The following is a 19930-nucleotide window of genomic DNA, read 5'->3' as shown; positions in this document are numbered from 1 at the left end:
AAACCATGTCCCTAAGTGCCACATCTACTCCTCTTTTCAATACTTCCATGGATGGTGATTCAACCACTTCCCCAAGCAGTCTTTCCAATACTTAGCATCCCTTCTGGTGAATAAATGTATCCTAATATCCAACCTAAACCTTCCCTGGTTTCAGGGGACAATGCTGGGGACATTTTCTCTTGCCCTATAGCTAGTTACTAGGGAGAAAATGGAGGGCACCTCAAGCGGTATGTTTAGGTGACTGAACTGAACTCATGGCCTTTGCTGAGATTGCAAGTGGGAAAAAAAAACTCTCAAACCACAAAAAAAAAAACCAAAAAACGACAAAAAAAAAAAAAAAACCAAAAAAAAAAACCCCATCAAAACAAAACAACAAAAAAAAAAAAAAAAACCCAAACCACCCAACCAACAAACAAACAAAACCCACCACAAAACAAACAAACAAAAAAGCACAACAATAGCTCTTTATGTTAGCTAGTGCAAAAAAAAAAATGGGGCAAGATTTTAACAAAATAATGTTTATATACATATAGCTGGACCTATTCTTCCTATTCTGGGAGCGCAGTTAGGATTCACCCACACGCACGGCTTCTCCCAATCCTGTTATTTCTATCCATCTTCTCTTCAGGCTGTTTCCCTTCTCCTTGGTAGGAATTTAGAAAAGAATCTCTCTGGTGTGAAAACACATTCCCATGTTGTACTCTCCTGTGAGGATATGTTCATGCCTTTGAATTATCCATTAGCAAGTCTCCCTCTAATCACCTTCCTCAGGCGAGAAATGTCCTCTCTGGGCTTTGTATCTGCCTGCCTGAAGTTCAGATGTAACAAAGTGGCTTATTCTCTCAGTTAGTAACCATCTCTGCCCAAAAGGCCTTCGTTTGATTCAATGATCTCAGAAAATGTAATAGTCCTCATAATTAGCCCAGGATCAGGGACAAGAAGTTTTGCTGGGAGTTTCTCAATATGGAGGTGAAGGAAAGCAAAGAAGGCAGCTGTCTCTCACATTAAAACATTTCACAGTCTGACCCACAAATGCATGAAGTCTGCAGGATCAAATCTTAATTGTTCATAGCCAAATTTCCCAAACAGTTATCACGTTTCACAAAGTTAGTCTCATTATAAATGTCAACTCCAGATTGTATTCTGAGCACATGTATATATATGTGAATACCCAGTTCCCTACTAAATGTCATTCATCCATTTTTAGAAACACTTATATTCAAAATTATTCAGATTTTTATAAGTGCCTCAGTGACAAGGGAACTTGTACTCTTATGTCAGGTGCCACTGACAATCCTGCATCTGTCATTAGAGGTTTGTTTGGTAATTACATGTGGCAGTAAGGTTTTCTACAGAGCACACAAACCAGACTGAAGTAGAGGGGCTTTGGCGCAAAGAAGCAAGATTAAAAAAAAAAAAAAATTCCAAAAAAAAAATCTATTTGAAACCATTTTTTCCCAAGCCCTAAATGAAAGATAAATGCAAGCCATAGTCCATCTGTGCATGCAGAACCTTTTAAAGCACTTGTTCTGTTCTTTATATATTACCTTTCCAAATAACTAAGAGAGAGATGGCTAAATGTGGCAATATGCTTATTACCAAAAAGATTGGGGTTTTCCCCCCACAATTTTACATGATATATACTATATACTCCCTAGCCAGGAAGATTTTTTTGTTCTGTGTTTACAAGTCTATCATCATGGCAACCTGCTCCACAACTAGAGTTGCTACATGTTGTAGTCATAAAAATAATCAAGATTCCTGACAAGACAGCCCACCAAAAGCCAATTTTGCTTGCATTGAAGTCAACAGCATTCAGTAGCTACCTCAGTAGGAACAGAATCTCATCCCAAGTTATGAAAAATGCCTGCCATCAAAATATACCACTTTGTTCACATAAAAAAATACAAGTAAAGACTCTCTTCTCTAAAAGCAAGCTTAGAGCTGCACTCAGAACACACAGCAATGGTCTCAGCATGGAGCCAGAAGGATTTAGAATCTGTAGAAAATATTTCAAGTTCATTAAATACCCCTAGGATGCAATAGCACAGTGCAAGCCATGAAAATAAATGTTGACACAAAGAAAGCTAGTTTTACATAATTACTATTAATTGTGAAGTTCCTCCTGGGCAGCAAAGGATAACAACTATAACACCAGGAAAAACTTAATTGCTTTGATTCAGCATCCCAGCAGTATATCTAGAACCTAAAAATTCAAACCAAACCAAAAACAAACCAACACTACAACCACCTGAACACAAGCACTTGAAAGAGGTCTTAATTATGTTTTAGATCGTTAGCCTGCTAAGTCCTCCTAAACTTTGCTTCTATGCCTCATACTTCTTTAACATATAGGGTGAATACTCTTTACTAATTTCTATGCTGACCTCAATTAATTTATTTGCTCACCTGAGATTTTCTTCTTTCATACAGTTATGTACCATTTTTAAAATCAGATGGAACTTTCAAACACAATTTTTTGTTACCAGAATTGCCTTTAAAAATATCTTTCTCTTAATATATTACTAAATGTTTTGCTTATGGTCACACAAAGTCTCCAGTATTTTGGGTCTCCATCCTATTTCTTCAAATTTCTTGAGACATTAAGTTGCAAAATTAAACATCACCAAAAAAAAAATAGTTTACACTCAGTGAAGTCTCCTCAAAAATTAGGCAGTTCTAGGAAAACAACAAATCTGCTATTTCACAGCCCCAAAGGGCTAACCAATCTCAAAGTTAAGAAATAGGAACCCAATTTTTTTTACTCAAAACTAGCAAATTCTGCCTAAAATCTGAGGTTTTGTTCCTGATAAATTGCTGCTCCTGCTCTGAGAACATGCACTTTACAGTTGTTGGCACCAGCCCACTAGAACAAATCTCCTCAATTGGAAGACAGCAGTTATAACTACAACAACTAGTGAACATGCCAAACTACAGAGGAAAAGAAAATATTAGTTTCCAGGTTAGCTTTGCTTATATTGAATATTTGATGGCATAATTCTGAAGGAGGAAATAATTATATTCTATATTTAAAATAAACTGAAAACCAGAAATAGGAATTAATCAACTCACAATGCCTTATCAAGCAATGCAATTTAAAGATAAAGTCTCATCAGGCCAGCATTTTACCTGTTCTGCCAGACAGCTTCTTAACACAGCACACAAAGCTTTGTCCCTCTTGAAATAATTTCTAGAACATATACTCACAATATTTCAATAGAGTTAGTAAATATGTGTCTTCAAGCTGTGTTATTTGTACTCTGCTCTCTTCCTCTGCAAGCTCCCTGTGAGGGATGGTTAGAACATATGGAGCAGGAAGCTGACAAATTGCAAAGTCAAAAGCACCTGGGTAACTCATTAGCACTGTCAGACTTCTAGTCAGGTTTAGCTATTTAATTTTTTAAGCAGATTTTCTAGTGATTGCTCCTGAAAGAATGAAATACAGAGGGTATACATCAAAGAAGGGAGAAGAAGTTTAGTGTTTGCTGTTAGAAAAATTAACAAATAGCAAAATAGACTATAACTGTACCAGGGAAGTGGCTGAGTCACCATCCCTGGAGGCATTTAAAATATGTGTAGATGTGGTGCTTAGGGACATGGTTTAGTGGTGGACTCGGCAGCGTGGGGTTAATGGTTGGACTCGATGTCTTAAAGGTCTTTTCCAAGGGAAATGATTTGATGGTTCTACGAACGCAGCTGCTGGAAGGAAAAACCTTTCCAGCCATATGAAAACAGACATCAGCGTGACTAAGCAGACATCATAAAGGACCGTACGGTGCCAGAACACGCTGGTGCGCGTACTTGACAGCATTTCGGAGTTCGGGTGGGTTTCTCGGGAAAACCGGGAAACAAACGGGGAACGACGACTAACCGCGCCCTCTCGTGGTGGCACTGCAGGACAGCCAGAGACCGCGGGATTCTCCCGCTGGGAACGGGGACATTCGTTACAGTCTCTCCAGAAGTATGTTTTAGAAGATGACAAATAGGCTTAAGAATAGTGGCGCTTAAATACCATTTTCATTAAAAAAAAAACCACTCAATTTTTACTACACAATTAGACGACTATTCATTTATTTTGATACGCCTAAATGTGCCTTCGAAATCTCAGCTGATAAAGTAACTTGGCAGCAAGAACAACCCATGAAGTGCATACGTCTAGAGCGACTAAGAACGGGGATAGGAAAACACTGGTTTAACCTGGATGCCCTTTTAAAGACAAAAACCTGAGTGACTAATCTTTGGCATTGGTTTGGAAAAGACATATTTACCTACTTTTTCTCCTGATAACTTGGAAGCATCTCATTGAAAGTGAGAGCTGTATCTCGCCTGCTTTTAGCCCAAGATATTCCAGATGTTAATGAGCCTAGAAAATACCTCACTTTGGAGAACTGTCATATTGAAATAAAAAAAAAAATGAATTTCAAAACCCGTCAATAGCGGAAATTAACTCCCTGTACTTGATGCAGCCAAATGAAATCGAAGCTTTAGAGCGCAGACAGGGTCGGAGCAGCTAATAATTGCTTTAATCTTGAGAAGAGGTGCAGGACACAGGAACATAGGAAGCTGCGGGAGCAGAGACCTGAGACCAGGATGGGCAGAAGCAGGGAAGAAGACTGCCTATTGCACCTGGTTCTTTCTGGCGTCCATGCACTGTCTGAGGAGGAAAAAGAGAAGAGTCACCCTGTCCAGATGTGCACGGCGGAGGGCCGGGGCGGATGGGCTGTGACAAGGAGGGGACCCCGGGGCGCTGCGGCCAGCGCTGCCCGCCGCCGCCCTGCCCTTACCGGGCACCGGGACCGCCCGGCGCCCCGGCGGGCAAACAAACGAGCTGGGAGAGACAGGCGCCGGCCGCCGGCTGCCGCGAACAGGGAGCGAGCTGCATCGGGCTCACACACTTCACTTCGAGCTTTCCTTGAGGGGGGGGAAACGCCCACAAAGCGTTACTTGCGTTCAGTGGACAACTTGGAGCCAGCGCCGCTTGGCGGGGCGGACAGCGGGGCCGGCGGGCCCCGGCGCTGCCCAGACCTGTGCCGGGCGGGGTGCCCGGAGGGCGGCGGGCAGCGGGAGTCCCGCTCCGCTCCGTGTGCGCGGGCGGGAAGGAGGCGTGTCCCCACCCCGCCGTCGCCGCACCGCCCCTCGCTCGCCCGCCCGCCCGCCCGCCGGCACCGGCGGAGCGCAGCGGAGCGGCGCCGGGCGCGGAGCTCCCCGGCCCCGCCATGCCCGCGGCCGCGGCCCCGCTCCCGCCCCGGCGGGGCCCCGCGGAGGCGCCCGCCCGCCGGCGCTGAGCCGCGCCCGCACCTGCGAGCGGCATCGCCCCCTGCGCTCCTGCGCGGCCGCCGGGGCGCCCGCGTCTCTCCGCTGTCCCTCCCCCCCTGCCTCCCTCCCCGCCCGCTGCCCGCCCCGTCGCCGAGCGGGAGCCGCCAGCGGTGCGCGCAGAGCCGGAGCCGGGGCAGCCGCTGCCGCCCGCGCTGCCCCCCGCCTCGCCGCCCTGCCCTGCCCTGCCCTGCCCGCCGTTCCCCTCCTCCGTGCCGCCCAAGCCATGAACTTTGGCCGCGGTCCCTCGGTGGTGTTGAACGTCGGGGGCACCCGGTACTCCTTCTCCCGGGAGGTGCTGAAGGATTTCCCGCTGCGCCGGGTGAGCCGCCTGCACGGCTGCCTCTCGGAGCAGGACGTTCTGGAGGTGTGCGACGACTACGACCGGGAGCGGAACGAGTACTTCTTCGACAGGCACTCGGAGGCCTTCGGCTTCATCATGCTGTACGTCCGGCACGGCCACCTGCGCTTCGTGCCGCACATGTGCGAGCTCTCCTTCTACAACGAGATGATCTACTGGGGGCTGGAGGGCTCCCACCTCGACTACTGCTGCCAGCGCCGCCTCGACGACCGCATGTCCGAGACGTTCACCTACTACGCGGCGGAGGAGCCGAAAGGCGGCCCCGAGGGCAAGGGCCGGCGGCCGCCCGGAGCCGAGGGCAGGAAGTGGCTCGAGAGGATGAGGAGGACTTTTGAGGAGCCCACGTCTTCCGTGGCCGCCCAGGTCCTGGCCACCGTCTCCATCCTCTTCGTCATTGTGTCCATGGTGGTGCTGTGCGCCAGCACCCTGCCCGAGTGGCGGGCGCCGGAGAATCGCAGCGTGGAGGAGCAGAGCAGGTACACAGCAGAGTCAGTGAGGGAGCCCTCAGGGTAGGAGGATCCTTTATTTTCCCGCTGTCCGGTCCCCGTGTGTCCCGTCCAGTGTGTCCTTCCTGCCCCTTGTCTTGACGGTCCGTGGCTGTCGCCTCCACCGGCGGAGACGGTCTGCGCGCCTGGACAGCCCGGCCCTGAGCTGGGGCCCGGGGGGGATGTCGGGGTGTCTGTCGGGGCAGTGGCGCTGCTCCGCAGCTCGGCTCCCCCGGGCTCTGCCGGGCGCCGCGGCCCCGAGCGCAGGGGACGGGCGGGGGCCGGGGCCAGGCTCGGGTCTGGGCAGCCTGGAGCGCAGGGGACATCGGGGTACGGCTCCTGTTCGCAGGGAGGGTGCCTCCCTCCCTGAAGGTTCTTGGAGCTCTTACTGTCCCCTCTGAGGAGACACGGGACCACACAGAGAACTTCAGACACTCCGGAAATCAATTTATGCCTTACGATTGTGAACAGAAAATAAAAAAAAAAAAAAAAAAGAAAATAATCCCCCAAAAGAATGCAATTCCCTTGTCTTTTCCTTTGGGAAAAGACAAATCCTGTGAGTATTTTGCATGTATTCGTACAGATCCTTCTGCTAGAGCAGATGCAGCGCCTGTTACGATTGTGCTCCGGTAAAATCCTGGATGTGGGAACAGCCTTACTCCCGCTCCTCCCTTTACATCTCAGATTCACTATGTCGGGAACACAGGAGATGATCAAACTGTACATCAAGCTCTTGCAAAGGCATCATTCAAGCACCCCAGTGTATAAATGTAACAGATGCTTACATTTCCTTTAAGCATAATAAACACTGCAAAACAGTTGCAGAGAACAGGACATGGGGTATAAGGCTCAATCCTGAGCTTTACTAGTAAGAGCAAACCCTTTTCCATCTTCTTGTGACCTCAGATTAGAATTACATTGATGCAACTCTTGCACTCTTCTGTTCCTCTCTCTCCTTCTTCCCTGTTCCCTAGAGAACAAAATTGAGATCAGTCTGGTAGAATTTCTCCCATAAATAAGACTGACATATAAAGAAAGAAGTAAACATTTCTGGTATTTGCTGGCTTCTCCCTTTTTTAAAAACAGACAGGATATTCAACAAAAAGTTTTCAGCTTCTGCTCTTCTAAAAGGGCACTACCGTGAAATTGCAGCCTTGTCATTATGAAATCATCATCTTTTACCATAGAGTTAATTGGAATGTGATATATTATATCTTAGTAGCCAGATTAATTCCTTGGAAAGTATTTTCATAGTTTCCATTAGCTTAATGGAAAACTGCACCTGTATTTCTCATTGTAGTTGAGCCAAAGAATTAATTGTATGAACAAAAAGAAAGCAGATGCAGTGTGAGAAGCTGTTGATTCCTGCTTAGATTCAGATATGTCAAAAGGGGATCCTAAAGGCTCTTCCAGTTAAAAGCTTAGCAAGGTCATTTCAAAGAGGAGCTGCTGTGGGTGACCTCTGTACAGCAGCAAATTGCTGAGATACTCCCAAGAGGCATGGGAAAATAGATGCAACACTACAACAGCATTAACCACATAGGTCATGTCTTTGTTCATGTCTTCTTGGTGTGGGAATCAACCACAAGTTTTCTCTTGCAAGAAAGAGTTCAGCTTGGAGAGGAACATGGCATAGGATGTGTAATTTTTCTTTCGTAGTGCCTTTGTCTTCAAGATCCTGATTTTACTCTTCTGAACAATTGCATCTTGTACACCAGGTGTTAGAAGAATAAGATCCTAAGTACTTGTAGGTGCAGTGTAGACAAACAGTTCCCAGGGCAGTGAAGGCTCCTTTTAGAACCAGGACAACTACCAATGATGGGGCGAATTTCTTCTGTACTAGCTGTAGTACTCCATGTTATTGCAACAAAACAATAGAAAAGTTTCTACCAGCTGAAAAGTTTCTACCAATGTCAGAAAAGTATAAACACCAGTATAGACTGGGTCATCTAAACCATGCACTGACTGCACAGGAACTGATCCCAGTCTGATGGCAAGCACATGGAAAACAGACACAAATGTGTGCCCCTCTGTCCACAGGTGACCACCAAGGTGGAGCCACTCCTCTCTTTTGCACATGCTGCTTCATTGCTAAAAAGTCTGTTATAGCTGGAAAAGAGTGTGTTAGCTACAGCTGCTTTTAAGTGAGCTGTCCAGTTTAGTTGTCACTACTGACATGTGCCATAGCATTGGACCTAACATGCCCAGTTGTCATCTGGCCTTATGTGCTTATGATTACTTTGTAGTTATTTCATTTAAAAATAGTTAAGTTTGTAAAATTTAAGTAGCTAAATGGTTTTATTTTAAAATCTGACCACAGAAATCCTATGAAGTTTCTGGGATTGCATACTCTGGCAATACAATCCCTCTTAAGTGAGAATGTTTTTAAAAATCCATCCACTTGTTTCTGACACATTTAAAAGTTTGAAACCAAATTCTGTCATTTGTTTATTAAGCAGCGTTCCTCATCAAAATAAAGAAATTCTATCTAACACAGTAATACAAAATATTTTTTTTTCCCAAGAGAAATTGTTACCTTACTGCCGTACACAAGTGAGTTTTGACTTGCATGGCACTGTAATTACTAGTACAAAAATTGCACGTTATTAAAAAAATGTATTTTGAGAAGTTTTAGGAGTGAAAATTTAATGGGATAATCTAGAAATGCCTGATCTGTAGATTTGGATGCAATCAGTTATTCAGCTCAGCATAAGCCACGGAGGTGAGGAAACCCAGCAACTCTGATATTCTCTATCTCTCACAATAAGCCCTCCTGCCCTTGCCTCAGTGTGTTATGTCAGAAAGGTGCCACATGGACAACTTCTGTGGCTGGCTCCCGTGGTAACCATTCCCAGAACTGCTTTGGACAGCTGTACTGAAAGCAGCTGACCAGCAGTGTGCCTTCAGCTTCCCTGGACATCATCTCAGCAAGTGAGGGGATCATGAATTCTGGCATCTACAAAAAATGAGGTTTGCAGTGAGGGCTACTGGGGCTGCCAGCTAACACCAGATGTATTTGTTTTTCATGTATGAACACGCTTTCAGCAGAAGAAGAATTAAATCCACCAAACTTTTTTTCACAAAACACTATGATGTTATGTCTTTTCATGGTGACCATGCTCTCAAAGGATGAACAGCCCATGGCTATTTCTGATCCTTTGGGATAACATGCTTTAGAAGGCAACAGAGAAGTCCAGGAGTAAGCTTAATTCAAGGAGAGAGGGATGGGAAACCTCACCTCTGAATTTCACAGATATTACAGACACTGAAATACAATTCCCTGATTGCAGAGGGATTGCCCTTCCCAGGCCTGTTCTCGGGATGAGGGATGAGCTATTAAATTTATTTCATTCTAAGATTTTTGCTCCATTCCCTGCCTTGGCAAGTTCCACTTATCGGAGCCAAAGATTTGCATTAGATTTGCAGAGTTTAGGAGCAGACAGCAGGAATGCCTTCTGTTGCTTCTGGCAATTTCAAGTCATCTTTGCTGTCCTCTGAACTGTGCCAACAGATGCATACTGTGAGTCTCTGCTCAGGGACCTGTCCATGCACTGATTGGGAGCGTAGTCTTCTAGGGAGAGCTTCTCAAGCCTGTAATAGGAAATCATTTGAAGCTGCTTGACTTACTGGCAGCACAGTTCTAGCTACCTGCCTTAAAACTATTTTTCTAATGCTGAATACAAGCAGCTTGTTAGCACTAAGAAGAGATGGTTGTCCCCTTTCCACTTGATAATCATGATTAGGTTTGTACTGAAATAATCACTGACTTATCAAGCCTACATGATTTATGTGTTCTTAAGCAAAAGCAAATAAACACGGTAGTTTCTCCAAAGAACATCTCTCATCAAGAGCCTGTGGACTTTTTTTAATCTTTGCAAAATATCAGCCTAAAAAACTGCGTGTGAATTTTAGACATCCAAAAAATATTATTTCTTTATAGTAGTGGAATTTCAGAACACCTGAATGTTCATGCTTAACACCTCTTCAAAAAACAGTAAGAACTCCTTTCCTGGACAAGATCTAACTTGAATATCACATTTTTGCAGATTTTAGGTTAAAACAGTGGGCTGAGGGTAAAGAATGGAACCAAGGACCTAGGTTAAAAACACAGGCATGGATTCTTCTATTGAATTTACCAGTTCTTTGAAAAATAGAGGTGAAACAAAGAACAGATGTACATCACTGCCTGGGCACAGCCAAGCTTTAAACTCACCAGGGTTAGGTGGCAGTCATGTTCAACATAGAGGGTAAAGGTGCTGAGGATCTCAGGGCTCAAGATGTTTGTATCCAGGTCTCCACTTGGAGCTGTGAAAGGGATTTGCCCCTTCCCTGGGGAGTACGGGTCATTACAGCCTCCCACACAAAGAGTTTAATGCATGACAACATATAATTTCTGCCGAAGCAGGGGCAGAATGGGGAAAAAAAAGCCAGCAGGGTTTTTAATTCAGGGAAACCGGCTGTTCTGTAGCCTTTACTCCACAGTTTGTAGTGAGAAGGAAGCCCTTGATTTCAAAAGGATTAAAAACCTCCGAACATTTGCTGAAATCACTTAGGAGTCTTCCTGAGCAGGAATTTGATCATTCTAGCCACTACTTGGACATTTTTCCGGTTTTATGCGATTTACATGGAAATAGGCTTTAGCAACAATTTAACAAATCAGTGCTGACAGTCTTTAATCCTGTCATATACTGTCTTTAATCATATCATCTGTTTTCCTCGTGTGTCCTGTTGCTGTGTATGTTTTATTTACAAGCTTAATAGATAATAATGCCACTAAGGAATATTTTGGCTCGATTTCAGCTAACTCACCAGGGGATATTGAAAATATATGAATTGGCAAGCTGAGGCAAAGAATATTGCTAAGTTGAAATTCTAACACAGTTACCACATAGTTTTCTTTTTTAGTAATAACAAACTAAACTTGTTAGTGATTGAAAAAGATGATTTCTGAAATGGTTTAACTTGTTGTACATAAAGTAGCTTATTCTGAGTGAAAGTTATCATATGGAACAGAAAACCGAACAGTGGTGGGATTACAGTAGGAATGAGGCTAACAAAGGCTTGATTTTCTGTTTATGGACAAAAGATTCATTAGAGCAATCTTGAAAGACTGCTAAGCACCAAGCAGCTTAAAATTTTGTGAGGAAAAACTCTTTCATGCGCTTTGGTCTGGGACAATGAACAGTAAATTGGAGCAGGAATAGCCTGTAACTGAATAAAAATTAGTATTTTCTGTGATTATTCATAAAATTTGTGAGGAATCTTCAAGGAAATACTTCATGGCTTTGTTTTTGATTCCCCCTCTCCTTTTTGGATACCAGCTATTTTAAAACTGAAAAAACCCAACCAACAAAAAACCCAGATGGAAGTTTATAAAGTAGGTACTACATTTTTACCAAATAAAGGCACTATTTCATTATATAGTTAGGGCACTATTTAATTATATAGTTATAGATTTTAATACAGCATTATTCCAGACATAGGCAATAAAAGCAGTCTGTCCTGTGAATATGGAGAAAATATTTTAAGAACTGAATATGAAAAATACAGGTACTTTGGTCTTCTGAGTATATGCCTTTTATGTGGCTTTAACTTCATATTCTGTTAAGTTCTCTTAAGGACTAACTGTTAAAATTGCTTTCCTTATTAGATGTTATTTATCCACTGATAAGGTTAACTATGGAGATAAGTCACTGCAAAGAGAGGGAGACTTGATCTGAAAGTGGAAATGTAGAATGTAGCACTCCAGATTTCCCAACATGCCAGAGGTTTCTAGTTTTTCTCACCAAAGCACTCATTTTTGTATGATTCACCAGTACTGCCAAAATCCATCTACACAGGCAAAAAAGGAGTGACAAGAGAGGAAAAATGAAAAATGTTTCACTTATGGCTGAAAAGTAAGTAAAGAAAAAAATAAGGGACACCCTTCATTATCTTCTCCCCAGCCAGGGGAAAGAAGGATGGATGCAAAATGGAAAAGTGGAAGTGCAAGCTAAAACGGAATGGCATTAATGTATCCCCCACTGCCTTGATCTTGCTTTGTCATTTCTGCACCAATGATGTTCCTTAGCTCACTTCAAATCTGTTCTACAAGAAAATACTTCTTCAGTCCTTCCTACTGAAGTATATCTGATTTACAGTATTTCTTGTCCCAGGAACTGCCAGAGTAAAGCAATGGATTGATCATATTTCATGGACTTTTTTACTTGTACAACTATTCCCCAAAGTTATATGACCACTGAATCGATATTGATTCATGAAGAAAATTTCTACTGTATCACAACAATCAGGACCTAACTTCCTTAAATCTCAACCCATGACTTTATATCAAGTGACTGTTACTATTTCTTCCAATTTTAGCTTAAAATTAAAGAGAATTAATTTTTAAAATTAATGAAAAATAAACAAAATTTTAGTGTGTAAAATGTCTATTAAAAAGTTAGTTTAAAGAGTCTATAATTACATCAGTTAGAGAATACTGTCTTTCTAACAGGCCACTATCTTATTATTAACAATAGATTTCAGAACTGGTAAGAAGTTATGCAGATGTGTTAGGGAAGAAAAATTTTAGGTTTGAAATGACAGTTGGATTTTCACTTGCAAATCAAAATGTTTCAACAGACACTACCTTGTCAGAGTCCTTGCAGTAGCAAAAAACTCTGGTTGTATTTCCTGGCAGTATTTTTGAGTCTCTGATCTCACACCAGTTTGGTTTCAGAGCTGTTGATAACAGCAGGCATCAGTGATGAGCTTTTTCTTTGCTTAAACTGTTGGTTAAAAAGATAAATGGAGAAATGAAGGGAAGGTTAGCTTCCATGTCCTCATGTATTAAAAAAGTGAGCACAGTCTGAAGTCTTAGGGAGATTTGTGACCACATGCACAACAGTTACTAAGTAATATTTAAACAACATTTTTATCTCCTGTTTCTGCTTTCCACTGGTTTCAAGCTGAGATATTCTCAAATCTCATTCAATGCAGTGGGACTTGAAAATATTTAAGAATATACTGAAATCCTCTCCCGGGATTTCTTCTGCATTTGGCAAGAAGAGGATCTTGCCGATTACCTTAACATCTGTTTACCTTGCATTTTTGCTGCAATGTAGTTCAGGTGGACTTATATTTACAGCAAAAGAGAAAATTCAGTAATGCAGAGCATAGTGGTAAATGGAAGGATACAAGCGTAGTACTTTATGGATGCAATACTGAAAATAAAATACCATCTGTATTTAGTGGCAATACCTGTATAGGTCTGACTGCAGGTAAGCCCCTGTTTGGGATGCAGATCAGATAGACTGGTTTAGGTTAGTTCCTAAAGAATTAATATGCATGAATCGTTCAATGCAAATACTTATATCTGCCTGTTCCATCTGCGCTTCCATTTTATTTTAGCAGTCTGGTTCTATACATTACTGTTCATAACCAGACAGTTCACTGATCTACAACCCGTGGCATTCCCAAGTGAATCAGGCCTCACAGACTTAAAAAAATAAAAAAAAAAAAAAAATCCCCCAAAACTCAATCAAGAACAGCAGCAAAAAAACCCCAATCCAAACCCAGCTGTTCTAGATATGGTTACACATTGGCATTGATGTCTTATTTCCTATAGGATTCCAGTTTTTGTGGGCATATTTGTCCAGTACTATGACTAGTAGTGATCCGTAACTCAAAGAAAATGACCAGTGAGTGAGTTCTTAGCAATTATCTGTTCAAACTCTCTCTAGATCCTCAGGTTAATTGCTGAAATCCAGTGCCAGGTGCAGGATAAGGATGGCATGGCTTTCTGTTTGTTGTCTGTGAAAGTCTTAAGTGTCACTTTGGTAATATCTGTGAACAAACAAAACATCCCCTGAAGACTTTGCACAGAGCATAAATGCTGTCCTTTGTTTCTTTTGGCAGGATAATTGAAGCTATCTGCATAGGCTGGTTCACTGCTGAATGCATTGTGAGGTTCATCGTCTCCAAAAACAAGTGTGAGTTTGTCAGAAGACCTCTCAACATCATTGATTTGCTGGCAATTACTCCTTACTACATCTCTGTTCTAATGACAGTTTTCACAGGGGAAAATTCACAGCTTCAGAGGGCTGGAGTCACCTTGAGGGTCTTAAGAATGATGAGAATCTTTTGGGTGATTAAACTGGCCCGTCATTTCATTGGCCTTCAAACACTTGGTCTGACTCTGAAGCGTTGTTACAGAGAGATGGTGATGCTACTTGTCTTTATCTGTGTTGCTATGGCAATTTTCAGTGCACTTTCACAGCTTCTTGAAAATGGGCTGGACTTGGGAACAAAGAATAAGGATTATGCCAGCATTCCTGCTGCTTGTTGGTGGGTGATCATCTCGATGACCACGGTTGGTTACGGTGACATGTGTCCCATCACTGTCCCAGGAAGGATTCTTGGAGGAATTTGTGTGGTTAGTGGCATCGTTTTATTAGCCCTGCCAATCACTTTCATTTATCACAGCTTTGTGCAGTGCTACCATGAGCTCAAGTTCCGATCTGCTAGGTACAGTAGAAGCCTCTCTGCTGAATTCCTAAATTGACCCAACTTGCATTCTGTTGTACTTACTTGCTAAGCTTTGTCTTAGAAGAGAACGGTGGAAGGTCCCTTCATGTGTCCTCCTTGACTGGATGGTCCTGTGGAACAACATTCTCACCAGCCCGGAGAAAGCCCGTCACCATTCAGACAGGAAGGATGGCCATCTGCCTTGAGCACCTTGCAAGGACAGGGAGTGATGTTTCAAATTTGAGAGAACAAAATTAACCAAAGAGGATTCAGAAGTCCTCAACCAGACCAGTTTGGTGTTCAGTTTGCCTTCCCTCAAAAAAAGCAGAACAAAAAAATGGGTGTAACATTGAGATCTGTAATTCCTGTAATTATATCGTAAACCATTCTAAGCAATGTGTAGCAGAAGTTTTTCAAATATTCCAATATCTAAATATTTCACAGAGGCATTTATAGCTTCTTGCCTGAAGTATCTTCACTTTTAACTCAGATAACCAAATTATATGCTGAAGGAGAATCACTGCTACTTTTCACAGTAGAGCTGGTTCTGTGACTCAGGAAAGATGAAGAATATAGGTCTGTAGGACAAAAAAAACCTTGAGGCCTGATTCTGATCTTTGAGGAAGCACACAAATCTTCTGTAAACCCAGTGAAGTCAGCGGCATTTCTCTGAATTTGAGAGTTCACAAAGAAGTGCAAGAAGTGAACCTCTGAATGTTGTAAGCAAGGACTTCTTTAGGTCACAATTAATTTCTTCTCTGGAACCAAGCTGTAAGTAGAAGCAAGTATTGTATTTTACAAAGATCAGCATAAGAAATCAGGGATTGATATGTATATATTTCCTGGTAGGTTAGTGGGGGAGTTCTCCAAATTTTATATACATTCAGCTCAACTCCATCCACCTGAAGTTACATTCTCATAAGCACAGATTTTCCCTCCCTAAACTCCTCCCTGCCCCACATATCTTAAACATAGATATCATAGTGAAAGTTCTCTTAAAACAAATTGTAACATTTCATCATTTGAAATGGCCTGGAGCAAGCACTGGAAAACAAGAGTACCTGCTCCCTCTCAGATGGGACTCTTCATCATCTTAAATTCTGCAATCCTTACTGAAGGATATACCTCAATGGAAGTTTTAAAAACAACTGTAAAAAGCCCAGAGCATACCAAAGAAAGTAAAATATAGAAGTGTGAGTTGCACTTGGCAAAATGGTGTATTCTCCAACATTACTAGAAAATGAAAATGAATCAAGTTAGGTTCTGAAATATAGTTCACTACATTTCTTGTGTAGTACTGCTTAATAGCATTGTTCAGTATAATTCTGAAATGCCGCTATATAGAAATGTGCAGTTAGATATTAAAATACATCAAGGTACAGCTTTATAAATTTGGGTACCAATAAACATCAACAGGGAGCTTTCATGCTAACATGGAAGTTCAGAGTCATCAGCACAGCTGGAATTTGTGTGCTTGCCTGAAAATACTGCATTTACTCTTACTGTGCTGTAGAGGCATCTTTTATATCTGTAACTGTGAAAGGCTTTAGAAGTGAAATGAGTACCATCTAGAAAACACATCCCTGGAATTGCTCACTCAAATAAACCTGCCACATTGATCAGTAACCAATATATTGAAGGTTCTTCCCTAAGACCTCAAAGAGTCATTATTATTTTAAGTGGTCTTAGTCTTAAGTAGTCTTAAGAAATACATTGCAATTTTTCTGAAGACCTGGAAAGAATTTTAGTAGCCTTCTTGCAGACAAGCTTGACTTTCCCTTCAAGACTCCATTGTTGAGTGCTGTTACAGCCATACCTCCGTTTCTTGCCACTAGTGTGTTCAAAGGTTAGCTCTGTAGTTCCCTACACTATTATATATTTATGCCTTTTCTATCAAAATCATGTTGCTCAGAAACCTGCTCCAGCATTCCACAGAGAGGTGAATATGAGATCAGCAAAAATTCTTTCTTAGGTGAGATTCACAGCTGATGTTAGTTAGGCAAGTTGTGACTTCAGAGACACTTAGATGTTTTACAGCCGTGGAGCTGCTGGCTCTGTATTCCTGCATGTGTACCTATATATATCCTGCATATATTATATATTATAGTCAGTTGAAATGTTTGGGGTTTTTTTGTTCCTCACAGAAAATTCCTCCTTGACAAAATTAAAATTTCAGACTTTAATCCAAACATAGACATTGAAGAAAATGACATTTTCATCTTCTAATGAAAAGTTATTTTGACAATATCAAAACCATTTCTAAGTATAAAACTGCTAATTTTTTTTTGCTCCAATTTTTAATTTTTTAAATTTATTTTTAGCTAAAATAGGTTAAAGACCTCACGTAAGAATTTAGCCCTACAGATTTTCATGTGCTATTTTGAATGCTTGGGAAAAATACTGTTTGTCACAAAACTCCTTCAAACTTACTTCGTCTTTTGTCCACATATTGTATTTAACCAAACCAATGCTCTAAGATACAACCCTCCTCCACAAAACGCCCAAACCATCATCATGGTGACAATAACCTAAAATCCATACAGAATGTGAATAAAAAGTATGTTGCAATCTTGATTTCAAGACAAAATGTGTTTCAGCACAACCTATAAATCTAATCTTTAGATGCCTGTACAAAGGAAAAACATAAATTAATGCACATAATAACTTGTGAATACCAATTTGCACCATGAATCATTTTTGCATAAGCAATTAAGGACAGGAAGTTTTCAACGATCCAGGCTATATATGGTATACAAACAAAATGTTTATCCTTTATGAAGTGTTTTTTAGATGAAGAATCCTTTCCCAGTGTTAAAACATAAATCTAATGAAAATAACTGTGTAAAAGACTAAGTCTGTGGAGATTATCTTAAGTCATACTATGTTTTTTTGAACAGTTTGTGTTCAATTTTTATATGGCAAAATGTGAACAGAATGACCTAATGTTCTTTTTTAATTTGAGTTATAATAAAATATTTTCAAACTGCTGTATATAAGCCCACAAAGGAGAGATCCTGCAGTGGGTTTTTTGGTGTTTGTTTGTTCGTGGTTTTTCTTTGTTTGTTTTCTTTCTCTTTTTATTGTTGTATGGTTATTAATGTAGACTTTATTTTCCTTATGAACCAAGTTGAAATAAAGTAATCTTCATGGTAGCCTTAAATAAGAATTTTCTAGGGTAATTAGAATGCCTGACTTCTAGTAATGTATGTCATCTTATTTTCAACAGACCACTCTTTTTTTAGTGAAACCTTACAAAATATGAATTATATATGTAGTCAAAAATAAGCACATTTTAAGACAGTCAAAACTGTTTTATAAAATTTTCTGGAAACCATGTGTATGCAGACATGAGGTGCAGCACTCTATTTCAAAGTGCAGCATTTCAAAGCCAAAAGCCAAGTGAGATGAGCAAGCAAGCTGGCTCATCTCTAATCTCTCTATGTTTGAACCCTATACAATAAAAGATTTGATGGGCAGTTTCTCTTGGAAATATTCACATCTGGAACAAATTAGATGAAACACAAATAGGGTAAAAAAATAAATGAAGACAGCTTGTACAATTGTTATCCAGCATTTTGGTTCATCTAAAATGGAAGCCAATGTCAATGACTTTTGAACTGCCAAGGGTAATCATACATTATATACTAGGTTCAAAGCCTAGGACTGATTTATTGGAAACGATACATTGGCTGTAATCCTTCAAGGTACTGTGTGTCACTTAAAAGTATTTCATCATTAATGAAGTCCCTGAAATGGAAAGCTCTCTAGGGTATTTTCCTTCTAAAGTTTTACATGAACCATCATGCCAAATATCACACACAATGAATGGAAGATTATCCTTTCCCTTGATGTAAAACTTGAAAACAATATTGAAAAAAATTAGTTTGGTTGACTGATTATATTAAACACTCCTATCAGCATAGGGATGAGCCGTATAAAATGTGATATTCTTATTGTACAGTGACTTATACTGGTGTGCATAGCAGCAAGTTTGAGAAAGATTAAAATCCTAGTGATGGAAAGTTCCTACCTTGATATCCATGTATTTAAAAGAAAAGGCACAGTGTTTTCATATAATGTATGCAATTCATGCCTGTAAAGAATTGACGTTCCTGTTCCAAAGTAAAACTGAAGTCCTCATGGGTTCAAAACACTTGTCTCTTCCCTTTTGGGTAACAACTACAAAACCCTTATCAGATCTGAGCACCTTCCAGGAAGTGGACAAATGCACAATTCAGCAGCCAAACCCTTTCGGTTTCCTGGGAACCAGCACAATGAACAAGGTCTGCTGTGCTCTGAATTTTATCTCACCTAAGAGGTCCAGGATCACTTGAAGGATTTAGAATTATTATTTCAGATGAGCTACTAAGGAGACACTTGCTGGAAAGTTAAATAAGCTGTGCATAGCAAAAAAAGATACTGCTTTATAAGAAAGTTTTCACTGATTAAAAAAAAAAGGAAACTGGCTCTCATCATCTGTTCTTTGTTTGTAAAGGCAAATATGCAGGTCAGGATATGTGATGATAATTAAAATTGCTATATAAAACAGATACCTGTTTAAAATACAGAGACTCAGTGTGAAAAGTCTTCCAGCTTTGGTAGAGCTATAACAGCTTCCAGTAGCTGAAAAGCTGCCCCAGCCCACACAGAGGAACAGCAAAACACTGGTTTCACTGTAAAAAAGTGCAACACAAATTAGGGAGTGTGTTTCGGACAACAGACAGGTTAGGCACCAACAAGCTGCAGTGACCAATCAAGACTGACAATCTGCTTGACAATAAATGTTAAGAGCCACAGAAGAAGAAGAATATAAATCTTTGGTCAAATTAATAAAATACAACAAAACACATTTTAGAGTCCTTTATTCTTTACAAATGCAAAGGTTTATCATTTCACAGATCCTTAATTTTATATATTGTCTGATTATCTGTAATGAAAAAGGTACTCTATAATTTGAAAAGGTAATAAATGTGAAGGGTTTTATGTGAATAAAGAATTAATTAGATAAAATAATGTAACAAAATTTGTTGGTCTTGTTGCCATATTTCATGGCCTAGTGCTTAAAACACAAATGTTTATAAAATGTGTTCTTCTGAACAAGTGAGTTCTATGGCTATTCATATTGGTACTGTACCTCTGCAAAAACTTTTTCTTTAACAATTTTTGGCTACTGAGAAGTTTGCCATTTACAACCCTGGAATTTTAATCAATATAAAATTTCAATATTTGATCCAGAAGTAAGTTTGAAACAAAAAAATTAAAGTTA

The 19930-nt window shown here is 40.8% G+C and overlaps 1 protein-coding gene across 1 annotated transcript; it reads left to right on the top strand.

The window, feature by feature from the left end:
* Positions 1-5497: 5497 nt before the first annotated feature.
* KCNG3 (potassium voltage-gated channel modifier subfamily G member 3) lies at positions 5498-19624 on the top strand. The gene is made up of 2 exons (XM_058021526.1): positions 5498-6183; positions 14056-19624. The coding sequence occupies exons 1-2, from the start codon at positions 5540-5542 to the stop codon at positions 14699-14701; spliced, it is 1290 nt and encodes a 429-aa protein (XP_057877509.1). The 5' UTR covers positions 5498-5539; the 3' UTR covers positions 14702-19624.
* Positions 19625-19930: the final 306 nt, after the last annotated feature.

Source organism: Melospiza georgiana, chromosome 3, assembly GCF_028018845.1.
Source record: "Melospiza georgiana isolate bMelGeo1 chromosome 3, bMelGeo1.pri, whole genome shotgun sequence".
NCBI classification, from domain to species: Eukaryota; Metazoa; Chordata; class Aves; order Passeriformes; family Passerellidae; genus Melospiza; species Melospiza georgiana.
The sequence above is the reverse complement of the archived record's forward strand: the minus strand, read 5'-3'. Positions and strand labels throughout refer to the sequence as shown.

Coding starts and splice junctions, on each gene's coding strand:
- KCNG3 (XM_058021526.1), top strand. CDS start 5,540: ATGAACTTTGGCCGCGGTCCCTCGGTGGTGTTGAACGTCGGGGGCACC. Junction 6,184..14,055: donor TCAGTGAGGGAGCCCTCAGG/GTAGGAGGATCC, acceptor TTCTTTTGGCAG/GATAATTGAAGCTATCTGCA.